Raw genomic sequence first — 15,882 nt, 5'->3', positions numbered from 1 at the left:
CGATCACCTACAATCCAGCACTGAAGGCCATATACTACCAAATAGCGAAGAAAAAGGATATCCACTTAGCTTTCAGGAGATGCCCAACGATTTTCGAATGGCTTAGGAACGAAAGACACGCTCCGGATAGAAACAGACTTCCGGGAATATACTCTATACCAGGGGTGGCCAACTTTTGTGCACATAAGATCTACTTTTTATCGTAAAAATGTGTCGCGATCGACTTGTTGTCATAGGCATAGTCTAAGTGGGGAGGGGGAAGTGTGAAATACATGCTATGTTTATACACTGTTTCAGTACGAAGTGCACTCACTGCTTATGAGTCGAGTCATAACTGCATGCATACAGTTGTGTTCAGTTACAAATATAATACATTAAGTCAAGACATCGCTAGCGATCGACCAAAATTGGCTTGGCGATCGACCGCGATCGACTTGTTGGCCACCCCTGCTCTATACCCATCGCCGACCACAGAGATAACAGCGAAGCCATATACATCGGATCCACCAAACACAACATACAAACGAGGATTAATGAGCACAAAGCGGACATATTACACCATAGACAAAACACCGCCCTAGCAGTCTATTCATCCAAACCAGAAATAGAGCCTCTTTTCACCCGTGCCTCAATCATTCACTCCACGTTTCAACAAGATCACCTCAAATGGCTTGAAGCTATATACATCTTACTCAACACCTGCAGTAACACACACTGCATCAATTTTAAAAAGGAGGTCAACTTATCATCGGCTTGGGAAGCCTTTCTCAACAGATCCCTGAAGTGGCGCTATACTCACATCGCGCAAGTCTAATATGACAACATCGGCTGCACGCAACAGTGTTCCAGAATGCAATTTTTTCTAAATCAACAGTCAACTTCGACAGGATATTTAAATTTTGTAAAACAGAATTCTGTTACGCCTGAGGAAGAATCCAACGAGGTTCGAAAACGTTTGCGATTTTCAGAGAAAAAGAGAAGAAGCACTCCGGTCAAAGGCACTACAATGCAAGATTTACAGGTGCTGGAGAAAAAAAAAAAAGAAAGAAAAAGAGTAATATGTTAGAACATATAAGATTTTCAAATTTAAACAGATTAGTTCGGTTTTTCTCGACCCTTCTTCTTTAGAACATTCGATGAAAATCGAACGATATAATCAGAACATGTCATGAAAAATCGAACAATATTAGAACATTTGATTTTCAAATTTGACCTTTCTTTAGAAATACTTAGTTTGTTGATGAAATTACACTTTTTCTTTTGTGACTATAACATAATAATCTTAATCTTCGCTATCGTCACTTTTGCCCGAGCAACACCGGGCCTACCTGCTTGTGGAATAATAAGTTAAAAAAAATTTTCTTTTTAAAACATGGAGAGGCAGTGATCAATATTGATAACTTTACGATCCATTTTCTCCTTTGTCTTCCTATCGTTAGTACGAAATTTCAATCTCTAAATGTAGAACCTGCAGAGATTCCAGATTAAAATAAAGTCGCTCAAATTCATCATCATCGATGAAATGTCAATGATTGGTGCAAGAATGCTTTACATGATCAAGAGAAAGTTGAAGGAGATAAACCCCGAGAAAGATGAGCCGTTTGGTGGATTCTTTATCTATTTGTTTGGTGATTTTCATCAGCTTCTTCCTGTTAAAGATACTCTTCTCTACTCGAGTGTTTTTTACAATGTAATGTCCCAACAGGGTTCCTACCTTGTTGGGACATTACATTCGCATTTGATTCTTTTGAGAAGTTCATTGAACTTAGTAATTCTCATAGACAAAATAGCACAGATAGTTCCTTCACAGATGTCTTACAACATCTAGCTTTGGGTGATTTCTCTGATACAGATCTGAACATTCTGACAAGAAATCGAGCCTATTTATCCAGAGATAAACTTGATCAGTTCCAAATGGCAGTAGAGCTATAGCCAACAAAGGAGCAAGTTAAACAAAGCAACGAAAACTACTTGCAGTCAACTGGATGCCCTCTTGCTTATATAGCATCTGAAAACACTCCAGATATTGCCCCGCATTCATTCAAAGATGACTCATTTCTTGGTCTATCCAAGTATTTGAATCTCTCAGTTAATGCCAAAATCATGCTGAGAGTCAACTTATGGGTGGAAGGAGGTCTCATCAATGATTCAGTAGGAACTATACACTACATTATATATGCTCCTAATGCTCGCCCTCTAGCTCTTCCTCTGTTTATTTTCGTGGAATTCGATAGCTATCAGAAACCTTTCATCTATGGTAATCTGTTTCCAATACCAATAATCCTCATAACATGCTCTTCGAACGATGGCAGTATATTGCGATCTCGTAGACAGTTTCCCCTTACCTTAGCATACTCGATGACTATACATAAATCACAGGGATTAACTCTTCCAAAAATCAAAATAGATATAGGGAAAAAAGAGACAGCTATCAGTCTTACCTATGTTACATTGAGTTGAGTGAAAAAAAATAACTGACTCAGTATTTTTAAAGAGTTACAACAAAGATCGCTACGAGTCAATCTAAGTCCAAGGCCCGTAGTGACAGACAGAATTTCATGAGACGTTAAAATAAGCCATTAATTAATTGCTATGCAGACCTTTTAAATGATCCAATAGAAATCAAATATATTGTTGAGAACTAATGATTCTCTCTCTCTTTTTTCCCTCATAATCTAGAAAATAAAGGTGCGAGCAACTTCGTTCCGACTACACGCTGATACAGCGTTACTTAACTAGTGTAATTACATTTAAGACATTTTTTTATTAAGATGTTTTAAAAAAATATAAATTTTTTATCCACATCAACCTCCCATGCTATAAGGATATGATCAATATAACGCAAATACAGTCATGGGTAGTGGATGGCAAGCAGGGAATTGAACGTTGTGTGCTCAATTTCTCTCATAATGAAGAATGAGAGAAATTGAGGATTTAATGCGCAAAGGAATTAATGTACATTTTAGGCCACTGTAGAATATCATAATGCATTAATTTAATGTCTTGGTACATATTTTAAGCTGTACCATAGTGAATCCCAAACTAAACAAAGCTGCATTAAATGAGGTATTCCTGTATAAACTAAAATAGTAATGTTATTTAATAACAACAACTGTGATAATGGCTATATTTAAATTATCAATTAACATATTATTATGGATTTACTGAAGTGATTATATATATTAAATTTTAAAAACAATTTATATTACTGTATATGCTTCATACTGTAATATGAAAGAATCAGATTTTATAAAAAAAGAAATTTCAACTTACTTTTGTCCTTTTGTTTGAGTATCTTTAAGACTTCCTAATGCACTTTTGTCTTGATCTGTTAAATTAGTTTCTAAAGTAATAGCAGAAGATAGAGGAGTTGAAGACCGTGAACCTAAAAGACTTCCATCACAGCTACTTGATGATTCTCCTAAACTGTCTCTTGAGAAATGTCTCTGTGGATGATAAAATCTTATAGGCTGCACTGGTGGCCAATTATTTGCAAAATATGGAAATGAAAGTCTCTCTCTTTGATTAGGAACAGTCATATAAGGATTTAGTCCCGATAACCGATACATATTCATTGGAAATGTCAAGGCAAATATGTTTAAAGGAGGACTTCCTACAAGTCGTGATTCTATTGGAATCAATGAATAATTATCTCTTCCTGATGGAACCATCCATTGTGAAGGCATTTGGAGCATGCTGTCAAATCTGATAAATGCCAAGGAATGTAGAGCAATATAGTCAGATATAACAGTCAGAAAGTTGTCTTCAAAGGATGTGATCTTTAAGGAAATAGGTTGCTTTATTCAAAATCATTTTGTCATAATGTTATAAACATGTTTCATTATCTGTTATGAAATAAAAAAAATTGTTTTTATCAAAAATTTTTTTAACATTTTAGAATTTATAAAGTGTAATAAATTTTAAGTTTAAAGCAAACTATGAAAATCCTAAAAATATCAAAAAAATTGGGAAATGACAATTATTAATTAATTTATATTGCTGAAAAATTCAATAAAATACCATATGAGATTTAAGCCACAACTTCCATATGGTAAAAGCACTAAGACATTAACTGAAATCAATTAAAAATTGGAGGTGAATTTATCATATATGGCAATTACCTCACATTTTTCTACCATTTGGATTATTAATTTAGATCAATTTATTGTAGTTATTAATAAAAACACACAGTATTGTTATTTTAAACAGCCAAATAAATATACAAGCAGAGGAATAAGTGCAAAATATCTAAATCAGTATTTTATACCTAAAATGTAAAAAACACTAGTTGAACTCAAAGAAAAATAAATCACTACACAGTTCCAAGTACTTTTGACCCTCTTAGCTCATAAATCAGGAATGCATCATCATCAAATAATAATATAACTAAAAAATTTTAAAATTCAAAATCTTTCCAAATATTAGCCGAATAAAAATTAAATATTTAAAATGATCAAATATTAATAATCTTAAAATACATCATCATCATCATAATTTTCCAGCAAAATCTTTTTAATATCAAACATACTAGCATTTTCAGACATTTTGAATAGCCATTTTCAGGAAATCTTTAAAAAAAACATCACAAATAGAAAAATGAAACAGCACATGATCTACAAGCTCAGATTTAAAGAACTTAAATAATTCAAAGTGCAAACATTAAAGAAAACATTATGAAATTTTAAAATAAAAGTTAAAGAACAATGTAAAATAATAAAGAAAACCATTTAAAATTGATACAAACAAAATATTTAAATAAATATAAACCTAATAACATTCATATGCATGATTCCTCTTGGACACACATAAATTGGGTTTAATAGATTATTTCCATCTCCATCTCCATCATCATCATCCACAAATTTAGACCATGTTGACCCATTTTGGTCTCAGCTAGACAGGATCTAGGAGTCGTTTGTGGACGTCCAGGTCGCTGTCGTCCTCGTGGTTGATACTATAAAACTGCATGAGGTATCCTACCCGGCAACATTTGAGATACATGTTATAAAGAAAAATGGCTTTATGTGGAGAGTTTTTCAATTAATGGTCTCATGTGGAGTTCCTCCAAAATATCCTCATTTCAACAATGATCCAGGAGCGTATATCCAGCAGTTCGGTACATAAACCTCATTTCAGCTGCCTGTAATCTTTTGATATCTTTCTTCTTTAGAACCCAGATTTCACTACCATACAGGAGAGTCAGAACAGCCAGTTTTATATAATTTAAGTCTGGAGTGTTTTTGTACAAGGTGTGGTTTTACAGTATTATTATTTCTAATATTTGTAGAAATTTTGTGAGCTTATTATCTATGTCATTCTCACTTTCATAAGAAATACTGCATCCTAGATAAAGGAAATTATTAACTTGCTCTAAAGTAGCATTATCAATTACGATTTTGCTGCGTATTGGCTCGGTGCCTCTAAATGCCATTACTTTGGGTTTTAGCAGTTGAAATTTTCATGCCATATTCTTTTGAAATTTTATTTAAGGTAAATAAACCTTTTTGTAAATAATCTTCAGAGTTAGCAATAACCACCTGATCATCAGCAAATAGCATGGTGTTGACTTTATGTTGTTTGGAAGCTGAATTCCTAATGTATATTCTTCCTGCCATTGATGTATTATGTTATCTATATAGATGTTAAAAAGTGTTAGTGACAATGGACATCCTTGTCTTACTCCTTGATTTATTCTTCTATATTCTGAAGAAGCATTGTTGAACTTAAGTTGTATGATGTTATTTTCATAAATATTGCACATAGTTTGAAGTAAAATATTTGGTATGTAACATACCAAATATTTTACTTGACATCCTACAAAACAGAAACATACCGTATGTTTCTGTTTTGTAGGATGTCAAAAAGTTTGGGTCTTTTTATCATGTCAAAAGCTTTGGTATAATCTATGAAAGCTAAATGTGTATTCAGATTAAATTCTCAGATTTTAGCTGATTCTCAGATTGGTATAATCAATCAAAGCTAAATGTGTATTCTTCAGATTAGATTAGTTCCAAATATTGCAAATACTGTTCCTCCTGGAAAGTAATAAATTTTTCCTGCCTGTTGATTTGTAAATCTCTATTATTCCCAAAGCTCTCAAATCCTTAATGATATGGTGACCAACCATCCTCCTTTAGGGAGAACAGTCCTCCTTTTGTAAGTTCTGTCTTCCCTCGAAAAGTGTCCTCCTTTTCAATATTTGAAGACTAATCTGTAAATCTCCATATTTGATCAATGCCAAGCAAATTTGTTGCATGTGATGTGATATGTTTGTATTTGACATGATGATTCATCACAGCTCAGTACAGTGCAGTGAGATGTATCAACATCCGCACAGGAGATCTTGAGAGAGTGTATCGTGCACAAGTGGCTTTGTTTACTTCTTACCAAAACACAACATGGCACATACGCATGCAGTAGAAATTATTATAATGTATTATTGTTGCAATGAATAAGATGTTTCTTTTATTTACGATATTTTTTCTTTCAATTTGTGTCCTCCTTTTCATTGTAAAAAAGTTGGTCACCTTATTAATGGTGTATATTCAAGTGGATGATCTTAGTCTGCCACCATCACATCTACATTCCATGGTCCTCTTTCCTATACTCCTTAAGCAAAGTTAAGTTCCTGAATAATGCCCAGTATCTTTGAAAGGTAAATATAGTCATTATTTTGTAGTAGCAGAATACTGTAAGGGTCTTTGTAACAGATAGTGCTGTTTGTTGATCTTGCAGTTTCAGAATGCATACTCTGTAGTTGCATGTTGTAGGTACCAGGCTGTTCTCATGGTCCCTTCCTCTTAATTCTCTCTGTATTATGTTGAAATCTGGTCTCAAATGTATTAACCAAATTCTCTACAATATTCCTTTGAAAATGAAAAGATGAAAGCAAAAAATGAATGGGATCTAATGATGCTGATAGAGGAAATATCAAAATTGAGCAATCAATTTGGACTAACACTGAACTGCAAAAAGACCAAAACTATGGTCATTTCCAGTGAGAAAAACTCCAAAAGTAAATATTAAAATTGGAAACAGTAAACTGGAGCAAGTCAAAAGTTATGTCTATCTGGGACATATGATTACAGATGATGGAAGGAATGATAAGAGAATTGGAAGGAGAATTGAAATTACAAGGACTGCATTTACAAATATGAAACAAGTGTTGACATCAAGGAAGATTAGTATACAAACAAGAGTTAGGTTGGCAAAATGTTGTTTGGTCAACCCTGCTTTACGGAGAGCTGGACAATGAATGCAAATAATGAAAAGAAATTAAAGGCATTTGAAATGTGGCTGATTCGAAGAATGCTGAGAGTTCTTTGGAGGGCAAGAAGAACAAATGAAGATATCCTGGCAACTGCAAATCAAAAAGTAGTAAGGAAAAGAAAAGTGAGTTATCTGGAGCATGTACTGCAACACCAAAGTCTATAAAAACTATTACTGGAGGGAATGATTGAAGGGCAGAGAGGCAGGGGTAGGCCAAGAATAAACTGGTTCAACAACATCAGGAATTGGACATACTTAATGTATGAAGAGTGCTCAAGAGAAGCACAAGATAGATCATAGTAGCATGAAATGGTCATCAACCTCCTGACAGGAGAAGACATCTAAAGAAGAAAATTCTCATTAATGTTTCACTTCAAGAATTCTAACTATAGCTGGTCTAAAAGGACAAACATTTTTGCATATAATAAAACATTTTACTATCCAAAAAAAGCAGTATGGATTTTTGTTTCTAACAATATAGTATCAACAATTTTACAATTTAAAATTTAATAGGATATTTTGTTAAAATATCAAATTAGTAAAACATTAATAGCATGATAAATTGTTATGAACATTTTTCAAATAAACGTTAACAATATTTCAGAGGGATTTCTCAGTAGCCACTTTCATAACTATATACTGTACAGTATACCATTATATGTATAGTATATATCAATAGATGAAACAGTATTCAGCTTATAAACAAGCATATTTGAATTTTCAAATAAGCTTGTTTTCACAGTATCCTTAAATAAATTCTATACACAACATATACTTTGGATAGAACTGTACTTAAAGTAAAGCACTCCTAATTCAGTGTTGTGTAGAAACTTTATTCAGTCCAATGCAACTAAATCTGATATGGTAACATTTCAAGCATGTGAGATTTCCATAAAAAAAAATTAGTATCAAATTTCATCACTATGGTACTTTTGGCATTGCATGCAACAAACATTTCATTTGAATAAATCCCATGCTACATAGATTTAGCAATGCAGGAACGCTGTTCAATGTGGTCTGACTATAATTGATCCCTGTGATGTGTCTCATAGAATCCTCTGCAGTTTAATACTGTCTTTCAAGGCTGCTGAATTTGCAACATGTTCTTGATAAACCATACTTTTTACGTGTTCTCAACCAAAAATCACACAAATTTGGAGAACAAGGCAGCCAGACAGTAGGAAAAGTAAGATTAATCAATCAATCAATCAATCAATCAATCACTCTGTTATTGACGAAATGTTACTACAAACTGCTATATGTAGATTTACACATCTGCATTTACCAGAAGTAAATGCAGATGTGAGATGTAGCTTGTAAATTTGAAATGTACACAATTTTACACAAGTATATACGCTGAGAAGTTTTTACTATTAAACTAATAATGTATGTGCATATACCAAGAAATCCACAAATATTTATGTATCATGACTGGGGAGGGACCTGTTAGGTCTGAAATAAATATAACAAATACATTGAGACAACTTTCTTCTAAGTCAGGGGTGTTCAACCTTTTTGTTTCTCTGGGCCACATTGAAAGAAGTCATGGAGTTTTGGGTCACAAGTATATTGTATATACTTGAATGATGCAGATATACTTCCAATGTGGCCTAGAGACTTATACAAGTATATTTAAGGATTAACATATTTAAGGACTCTTCCGTCTAGATTATAGTAATAAGTATTAAAACTTTATCACGAAAAAGGATATTTTAAAAAATTACTTCTACAGACACTTTCAATTTTTGCTTAGAAATAGATAAATTCATTTATTATAAAGACGACAAACAAAAATTTATTTGAAAAAACACAAAATTTATTTTATTTGGGTCTCTAATCAATAAAAACGACGAAACACCATTTTAAAGTGCATTTTTATTCAACTAATATAGTTATAAGTAATATGTAGCCCAAAAAGTACCCAATGCACTAAATGATATTTTTTATGCGAAACTAAAAAATGGGTAGCTAAATTTGGCACAAAGTAGCCAAATCTTGCAACACTGGAAGTAATACTAAATAAAGCTGGAGTTGGGACTCAAAGGATTATAGACCCAAATTCGGGGAAAGGAGAGAAAGGCCCAAAGATAAAAAGTAGTGAGAAAGGTTAAATAGACCTGTTATGCAAATATTGACTCTTATTGTTTCAACCTTCTTCACCTCATCTTTTGACCTTTCTCTCCTTTCCCAGCATTTGGGTCTATAATCCTTTGAGTCCCAACTCCAGCTTTATTTAGTATTCCTTCCTCATTCACACATTTCCATGTATTTGAAAATATTTTCTTTCCACTTAAAAATAAAATACGTATGAAAGTTTAGCAGTCTAACTGCCTACATTTATAAATTTTGTTATTAATAGTAAGCCAAATTATACCCCCATATAATCTGGAAAATATGATAATAAAATATTTGGGGTTAAGTTGTCTAATATACACACAATTTTTTATAGAAACAAAACAGAAAAAATATTATTATAATACTTGAGTTAATTCCTGGTAGTTAGAAGTTGCTATCACATTTTCAATGGCTAACCTGCAGGTGCAAGATAAACTGCAACTTAATGATGACCATAGGGCAAGTTATGGAAAGGTTTTATTTTGTTTCTGCAATTTTCTGCAGGGTATACATCCAAAATTAGTTACAAAAATAAACTATAACAAGTGAAATTATCATTTTTTCTAATATTTTTATAAATAAGCAATTGATGAAGAAAGCTTTTAGTAATCTAAAATGCATCTCTCTCAAGTTGAGTTAAAAGAATGACACATGATGATCATCTTCATATCATCACCAGGTGACTTGTTATATTCGTGCATAAGCGCCTCTGTATTGATATAGTTTGAGCTTTATAAAATTGATGATGATTGTATTGGATATAACTACTTAACAGTTATGATAAAAAATATATATAGTTAATTATTGAAATAGTGAGAACAAAAAGGGAGACTTGTCAATGATTTTGGGATACGAGTTAGAACCATTATATGTATTTATATACAAGGTGATTCAAGCCACAAAAATTTTAAAAAATTAACAACTTGCAAACTATGATAAGATGATGTAGTTTTCACAGAAATGCTTAGAAAGAAAATGGGAGTTTTTCATGTGTCATAAAAATTTTAGTACCAAAATAGTTACATTTCTTGCCATAGATGGCACTTAATAAGATACATAATTTGTGAAATTGTTACTAGAACTTACACTAAGAACATTTTTATTTTTTTATTCTTACTTTAACAAATTGACAAATAATTTCAGTGTTTTTACAGTACCATCTATGGCAAAAAATATAACTATTTTGGTTCTAAAATTTTCATTAAACCTAATAAAATCCAGGTCTTTCTAAGCATTTCTGTGAAAACTGCATCATCTTACTGTAAATAGTTTGTGAGTTATTAATTTTTAAAAATTTCTGTGACTTTTGAAATCACCCTGTACACACACACACAAACAAAATCCTTGACCATTTGATGATAGTGAATTTCCAAAATTGTGAAGTGTATAGATAACCCTGAAATTAAAGACATCATTTACTCTGTCATTACAAACCTGCTTTTGCACAGGTGATGTTTTAGTTCTACCTTTTACAATGACATTGTAAATAGGTTCAATGATACAGGAAAATCAGCTCAAAAAGATTCAGTTACAGGATAATGATAATGTTAAACAACAATAAATAAATAGCTCAAAGATATATCTTAGCATTAGTGTAATGCTAAGATATACCATATTTACTTGCATATAAGACAAGATTTTTATTTGTTTATCACAGCTTCAAATTCCTAGGTCAGTCCTATACACACGAGCAAAAGATTCTTTGCATTTTTGCAAAGAATTTTTGTGAACCACGTATTTGCATTTTTTTACTGGATGTCTTCCCTCTTGTATTTAAAAACAAAACATATTTTATCTGGGTCGTTTGAATTGTTCTTGTATATTGTCAAGAGTAAAGATGAATAGCAATAGGAAAAGCAAAACTTTTGAATTGAATTCCAGATTGAAATTCCAAAATCACACGGGAGCTCCGATATAAGTTTTAATCCATTCCCACATGAAAACAGATGATTATTTGGAAATCAGAATTCGGAGGAACTCTTAAATGTAATCGATGGAGAGTGGATTCAACTGTTAAGAATTGGCTAAAAAAGGTTCTCAATTGTCCAGCTTTACATGAACAGATTATGTTGTTGATTTTACAAGATTTTTCCTTAAAGTTTAAAATGCCAGTAATTTTTGCAGGACAATGTGTGAATTTACATTTGTTTAATCATAAGTAAAATATCAAATAAACTAAAATTAGATTTGTATTAATAAATCTAATTTTCTTTATATTGATCCTTAAAGTCAAGATTTATCCTATATGCAAGTAAATACAATATATAAGTTCTTCACTGTATTTCTCTTATTGGATAGGTATAAGAAATGTAATTTCAGTTATATAACACTTAATTTATATATAAAATTAAAATATATATTTGTGGTATACCACATAATTTAATTTTTTTTTGAAAATTAAAATTTTAATTTGTTTCAAATATTACTTCTAATGAGGTTGAAAAAAAAGACTTGTCAACAATTGTCGGTCATTTTTGATTATTTACTGGAAATTACCTGTGGTTTTCTATGCTGTGTACTTACTTACATTCAAGTCTATAGAACTATTATTAGTCATTTTAAAAGGCAATTTTTCCAAGGTTCAAACAAATTATTTACACCTAAAACTAAGATAAACTAAATACACTTTTGCTAATAATGAAGTAAAATTTTATTTCCAATTGCAGTAAAACAGCTGGTAAAGTTTTTTGTGTTTTTCTCAAATACAAAACCATGACAAGTCCCCTTTTTGATCTTACAATTGTATAAAAAGTTCTTTCTTGTCCATTACAATAACAAAAAAAAAATCTTAATAAAACTAATACAATAACTCTAAAAATAAAGTTTATTCTAAAAATGTACATACAGTAAAATAAAACTACTGTAATGTTAGTTAAAATCACTTGAGAATCTTCAAATATCAAAATTTTTCTTTTACTCTAAAGCAGTGTTTCTCAAAAACTTTATCTAGTGGCACACTGAAATTATTAAACAATAATAATAGGGGTGCCGTGAATTTTATTATTTTATTTTATTTATTTTTTGCTTTTTTACGGTTAGTAAAGATATGAAGGATGAAAAGTCTTTGAAAAAAATAAACTTACTTACTTTAAAAAACTTTTATTTCCAAACAACACAAAAACATTCAAAACAAAAGTTATTATTATAAACGTATCTGGTGATAAAAAATTGAGAGCTCATTTTATGATTTACTAGTGCTAATTGATTCCTTAGTTTTGCTACCAGTAACCACTACTTGATCATTAGAATCTTCACGTTTTCTTTTCTTAATGAAAAAATTATTCATGATATTGAACAACATAATTAACTTCAATATTTTATTATAAAATTTAATTACACGTTAATAATTTATTTTTTCTTGTTGTAAAGAAGAATATTTTTATATGATGCTTTTTCGTTATTGTCTGAACATATAACAATAATAAAAACAATTACTGCATTCAACGCATTTATATTGCATTTCTACTCGCTGCAGGAACAGAAGAACAGACTAGTAACTAGTTCGTTTTTTTTCCCCTAGTATTTACGTATCGCCAATTACCGAGTCACTGAGACAAGTGGCAACATAACAAGATTAGTAGAAAAAAACCAATATTCATTTTTTATAATTGTTTTAATTATTTATTTAATTTAATACTTTAATTCCATTATTTTAAGTAATTTTAATTTAATTATTTAAAAATTTCGCGGCACTCTTGTGGCGTACTTGCGGCACCCGCTTTGAGAACCACTGCTCTAAAGAGAGGAAAGAACTACAGAACTCTAAAACACAATTAGAATAGAACAAACTTGTCTCCAACAATTATAATTAAATAAGTATTTTCAGCTGCAATTATTGACCATCTTCAGGTTCAAAAAATATAAACATACAATTTGTTTTTGTTCTATATTTCAAATTAGTAGATAGTCAATAAATGCAGCCAAAAATATTTGTTATTCAAGTACAATTAATTACTGAATTAGATTTCCATCAAATGCAATATAAAATCAAAAAAGATGGTGCAATGAATTAAAATAATCACTTTAAGGAAATATTTTATGAATTTTTAATGCATTAGAAACATTTCTGATGTACTGTTAGTTTTAAAAATAATCATCATCATTACTGGAAAACCAATAAGAAAATACAAATTAACAGCAATCTTTATTGAACTTTTATATACGAGTACTTTATTAAATTTTTCACAAAGAAATAAAAAAAAACTACAAGTATGAAAATGATTTGTTAAAATTTAATATTTTTCTATATTTCCTAACCATTCATTATGCTTTATTACATCTATACAGTACATTAATACCCCGAACTTAGGCAATAGGTGGGACCAAGTGATAATCACGTAAGCTGAATTCACATAAGTTGAGGTATAATTTTGCACATAAATACATACAAATTATTTTTAATTGGGGCCGGAGACTAAAGAAAACAATAATTTAGAAAAAAATGTTTAATAAAATCTTAGATAATATAATTTGTTATAGATATGTATTATTAAAATTGTAAACCAAAGTTATTTTGATGTAGAAGGCTTCATAAAATCTAACAAATTCGTTTGACAGATCAAAGATTGTTTTTTTCTCCTGCAAAATTTCCTCGTAGCATGCTAATAAATTTTTTTTTCTCGTTTTGTAGAAGAGATGTGCTCTGCATTGAAGTCTATACTTTCTAAAATTTGTAACTCCTTTTCATTTTTGTATCGAAGTCTTTAATAATGTTAACCTTACACTCCAAAGATAAAGTTTTTCTTTTCTTGTTTGATGCAGAAGAATCAGTTCTACTTTGTTGGATGACATAGTAGAATCTTTCAAGTCTCTGTAGATATAACAAACACAGAAATAAATAACACAAAATAAATTGTAGCTGTGCGTCGATTCCACATGACATTTGAACATGTAAGCTGAACAATAGTGTGAGGGAAGTGAGTAATCAATAGTTGCATGGTGCCCGAACAAAAGATGAATCAACAAAATTTAAAAATCGCGTAACTCCGGGATTGAGTAAGTCGGGGTAGCATAAGTCAAGGTATTACAGTATATTAAACAAGAAACTGTCTATGGATCTGTTTGGAAAGGCTTACTGATCAATTAGTTGATAATGGTGAATGATATTAATATTTGGTCAGTCACACACTAACCCACCTTCAAAGATTGATAAGTCTGGAAGCAACTAGTAAACTTGACGGGAAACTTTGTAGGTAACATTTCTGAATGACACCCAGTTTAAGCAGATGAACCAATAAGCATTTCCAAACAGACCTTATAAATGTAAAACAAATTTCCTTTTCACATTTTCACAGATTTGCATTCATACTTTGTTTGTTGCTTTTTATTTAGTGATACATTAAGGTCATTAAAAGCCTTTTCTCTTTTTATCCAGTATTTTCTCTGTCTTCAGTTGCAATTGGCTTCAAGTGCTTGTAATTTGATACAGTTATAAAATTAGTTTTACAGATAAGATTTTAATTATAAAAAAAGTACTATTTCTTAAATTCACTGTACATACAAAAAAATATTCAGAAGATATTTTAAATCTTCAGTATGAAGTGGGAAGAAGTGCATTTTATCAAAATTATAATGAAAAAAGTTACCAAGTATAATATGAAGATTTTTCAAGTATTAAAGATCTCAAGCAGAAATGAGAAAAATAATGCTATTGAAAAAACAGGCAAATGCTTTGATTTTCCATTAAGAAAATGACAATTCAAAATGTACAGTACTTACAAGTTAATGTATCAAACTGATAAAAATGTGCCTCACAAAAGATTAATGATTATTGAAGAACTGTCTTAAATTTTAATCATATTATTGTTTAAAGAGAATATAAAGCCCCACTTCTAGGGCCAACAACAGAATTTCCAGAATTTTACTTATATGATGTTTATATCTATATTAACTCAAGCAATGTTAACAGTCCAAAACTTTGATACAATAATACTGACATTAATATAGTGTTTATTGTAACCCAATGAACATGTTAATTAAGGAAGAAAAAAAAAATATATATATATATATTTTTTTTTTATGTTTTCTCATTAATCAGATTAAGAATAATCTTTTTTTAAATATTCTAAATGTTTAAACAAATGAAAACTACATTTTTTTTTTTTTAAACAAAACTTATTTTCTTTTAAAATAATACTGTTGTAAACCCTCAAAAATATTTAAAATCTTTAACTTTGTTCAAACAACATAACAATTACTGGTAAATTACACAAAATGAAAAGATTAATGCAATGCAATAACATGAAATATAATAAGCATATATAAAAATAAAGAAATCAATGAGGCAATTTGACAGTGCTTAAAGATCTGATAACTAATGTAAGTGAAGAATTACTTCAGATAAAAAGATAATGGACAAACTGACAATACATAGAAAACAGACAGGTTTTAATTGTCCAAAGACAAATGTTAGAAACAATGGAGAAACTTGAGAACACAATTTTTGTGTGTGTGTGTGTGCAAGGTGTCTAACGCATTTCCTGAAAATTAATATAAAAC

General features: G+C 30.5%; 1 protein-coding gene across 1 annotated transcript in view; it reads right to left on the bottom strand.

The window, feature by feature from the left end:
- Positions 1-3,695, bottom strand: part of LOC136969888 (poly(A) RNA polymerase GLD2-like) — a 47,074-nt gene extending 43,379 nt beyond the window's left edge. Inside the window, 1 exon segment of the mRNA XM_067264196.1 lies at positions 3,274-3,695. Coding sequence (XP_067120297.1) covers positions 3,274-3,695 — 422 coding nt within the window.
- Between the last annotated feature and the right edge of the window lie 12,187 nt (positions 3,696-15,882).

This window comes from Centruroides vittatus, unplaced genomic scaffold (assembly GCF_030686945.1).
Source record: "Centruroides vittatus isolate TY-2023 unplaced genomic scaffold, ASM3068694v2 contig_1824, whole genome shotgun sequence".
NCBI lineage: Eukaryota > Metazoa > Arthropoda > Arachnida > Scorpiones > Buthidae > Centruroides > Centruroides vittatus.
The sequence above is the reverse complement of the archived record's forward strand: the minus strand, read 5'-3'. Positions and strand labels throughout refer to the sequence as shown.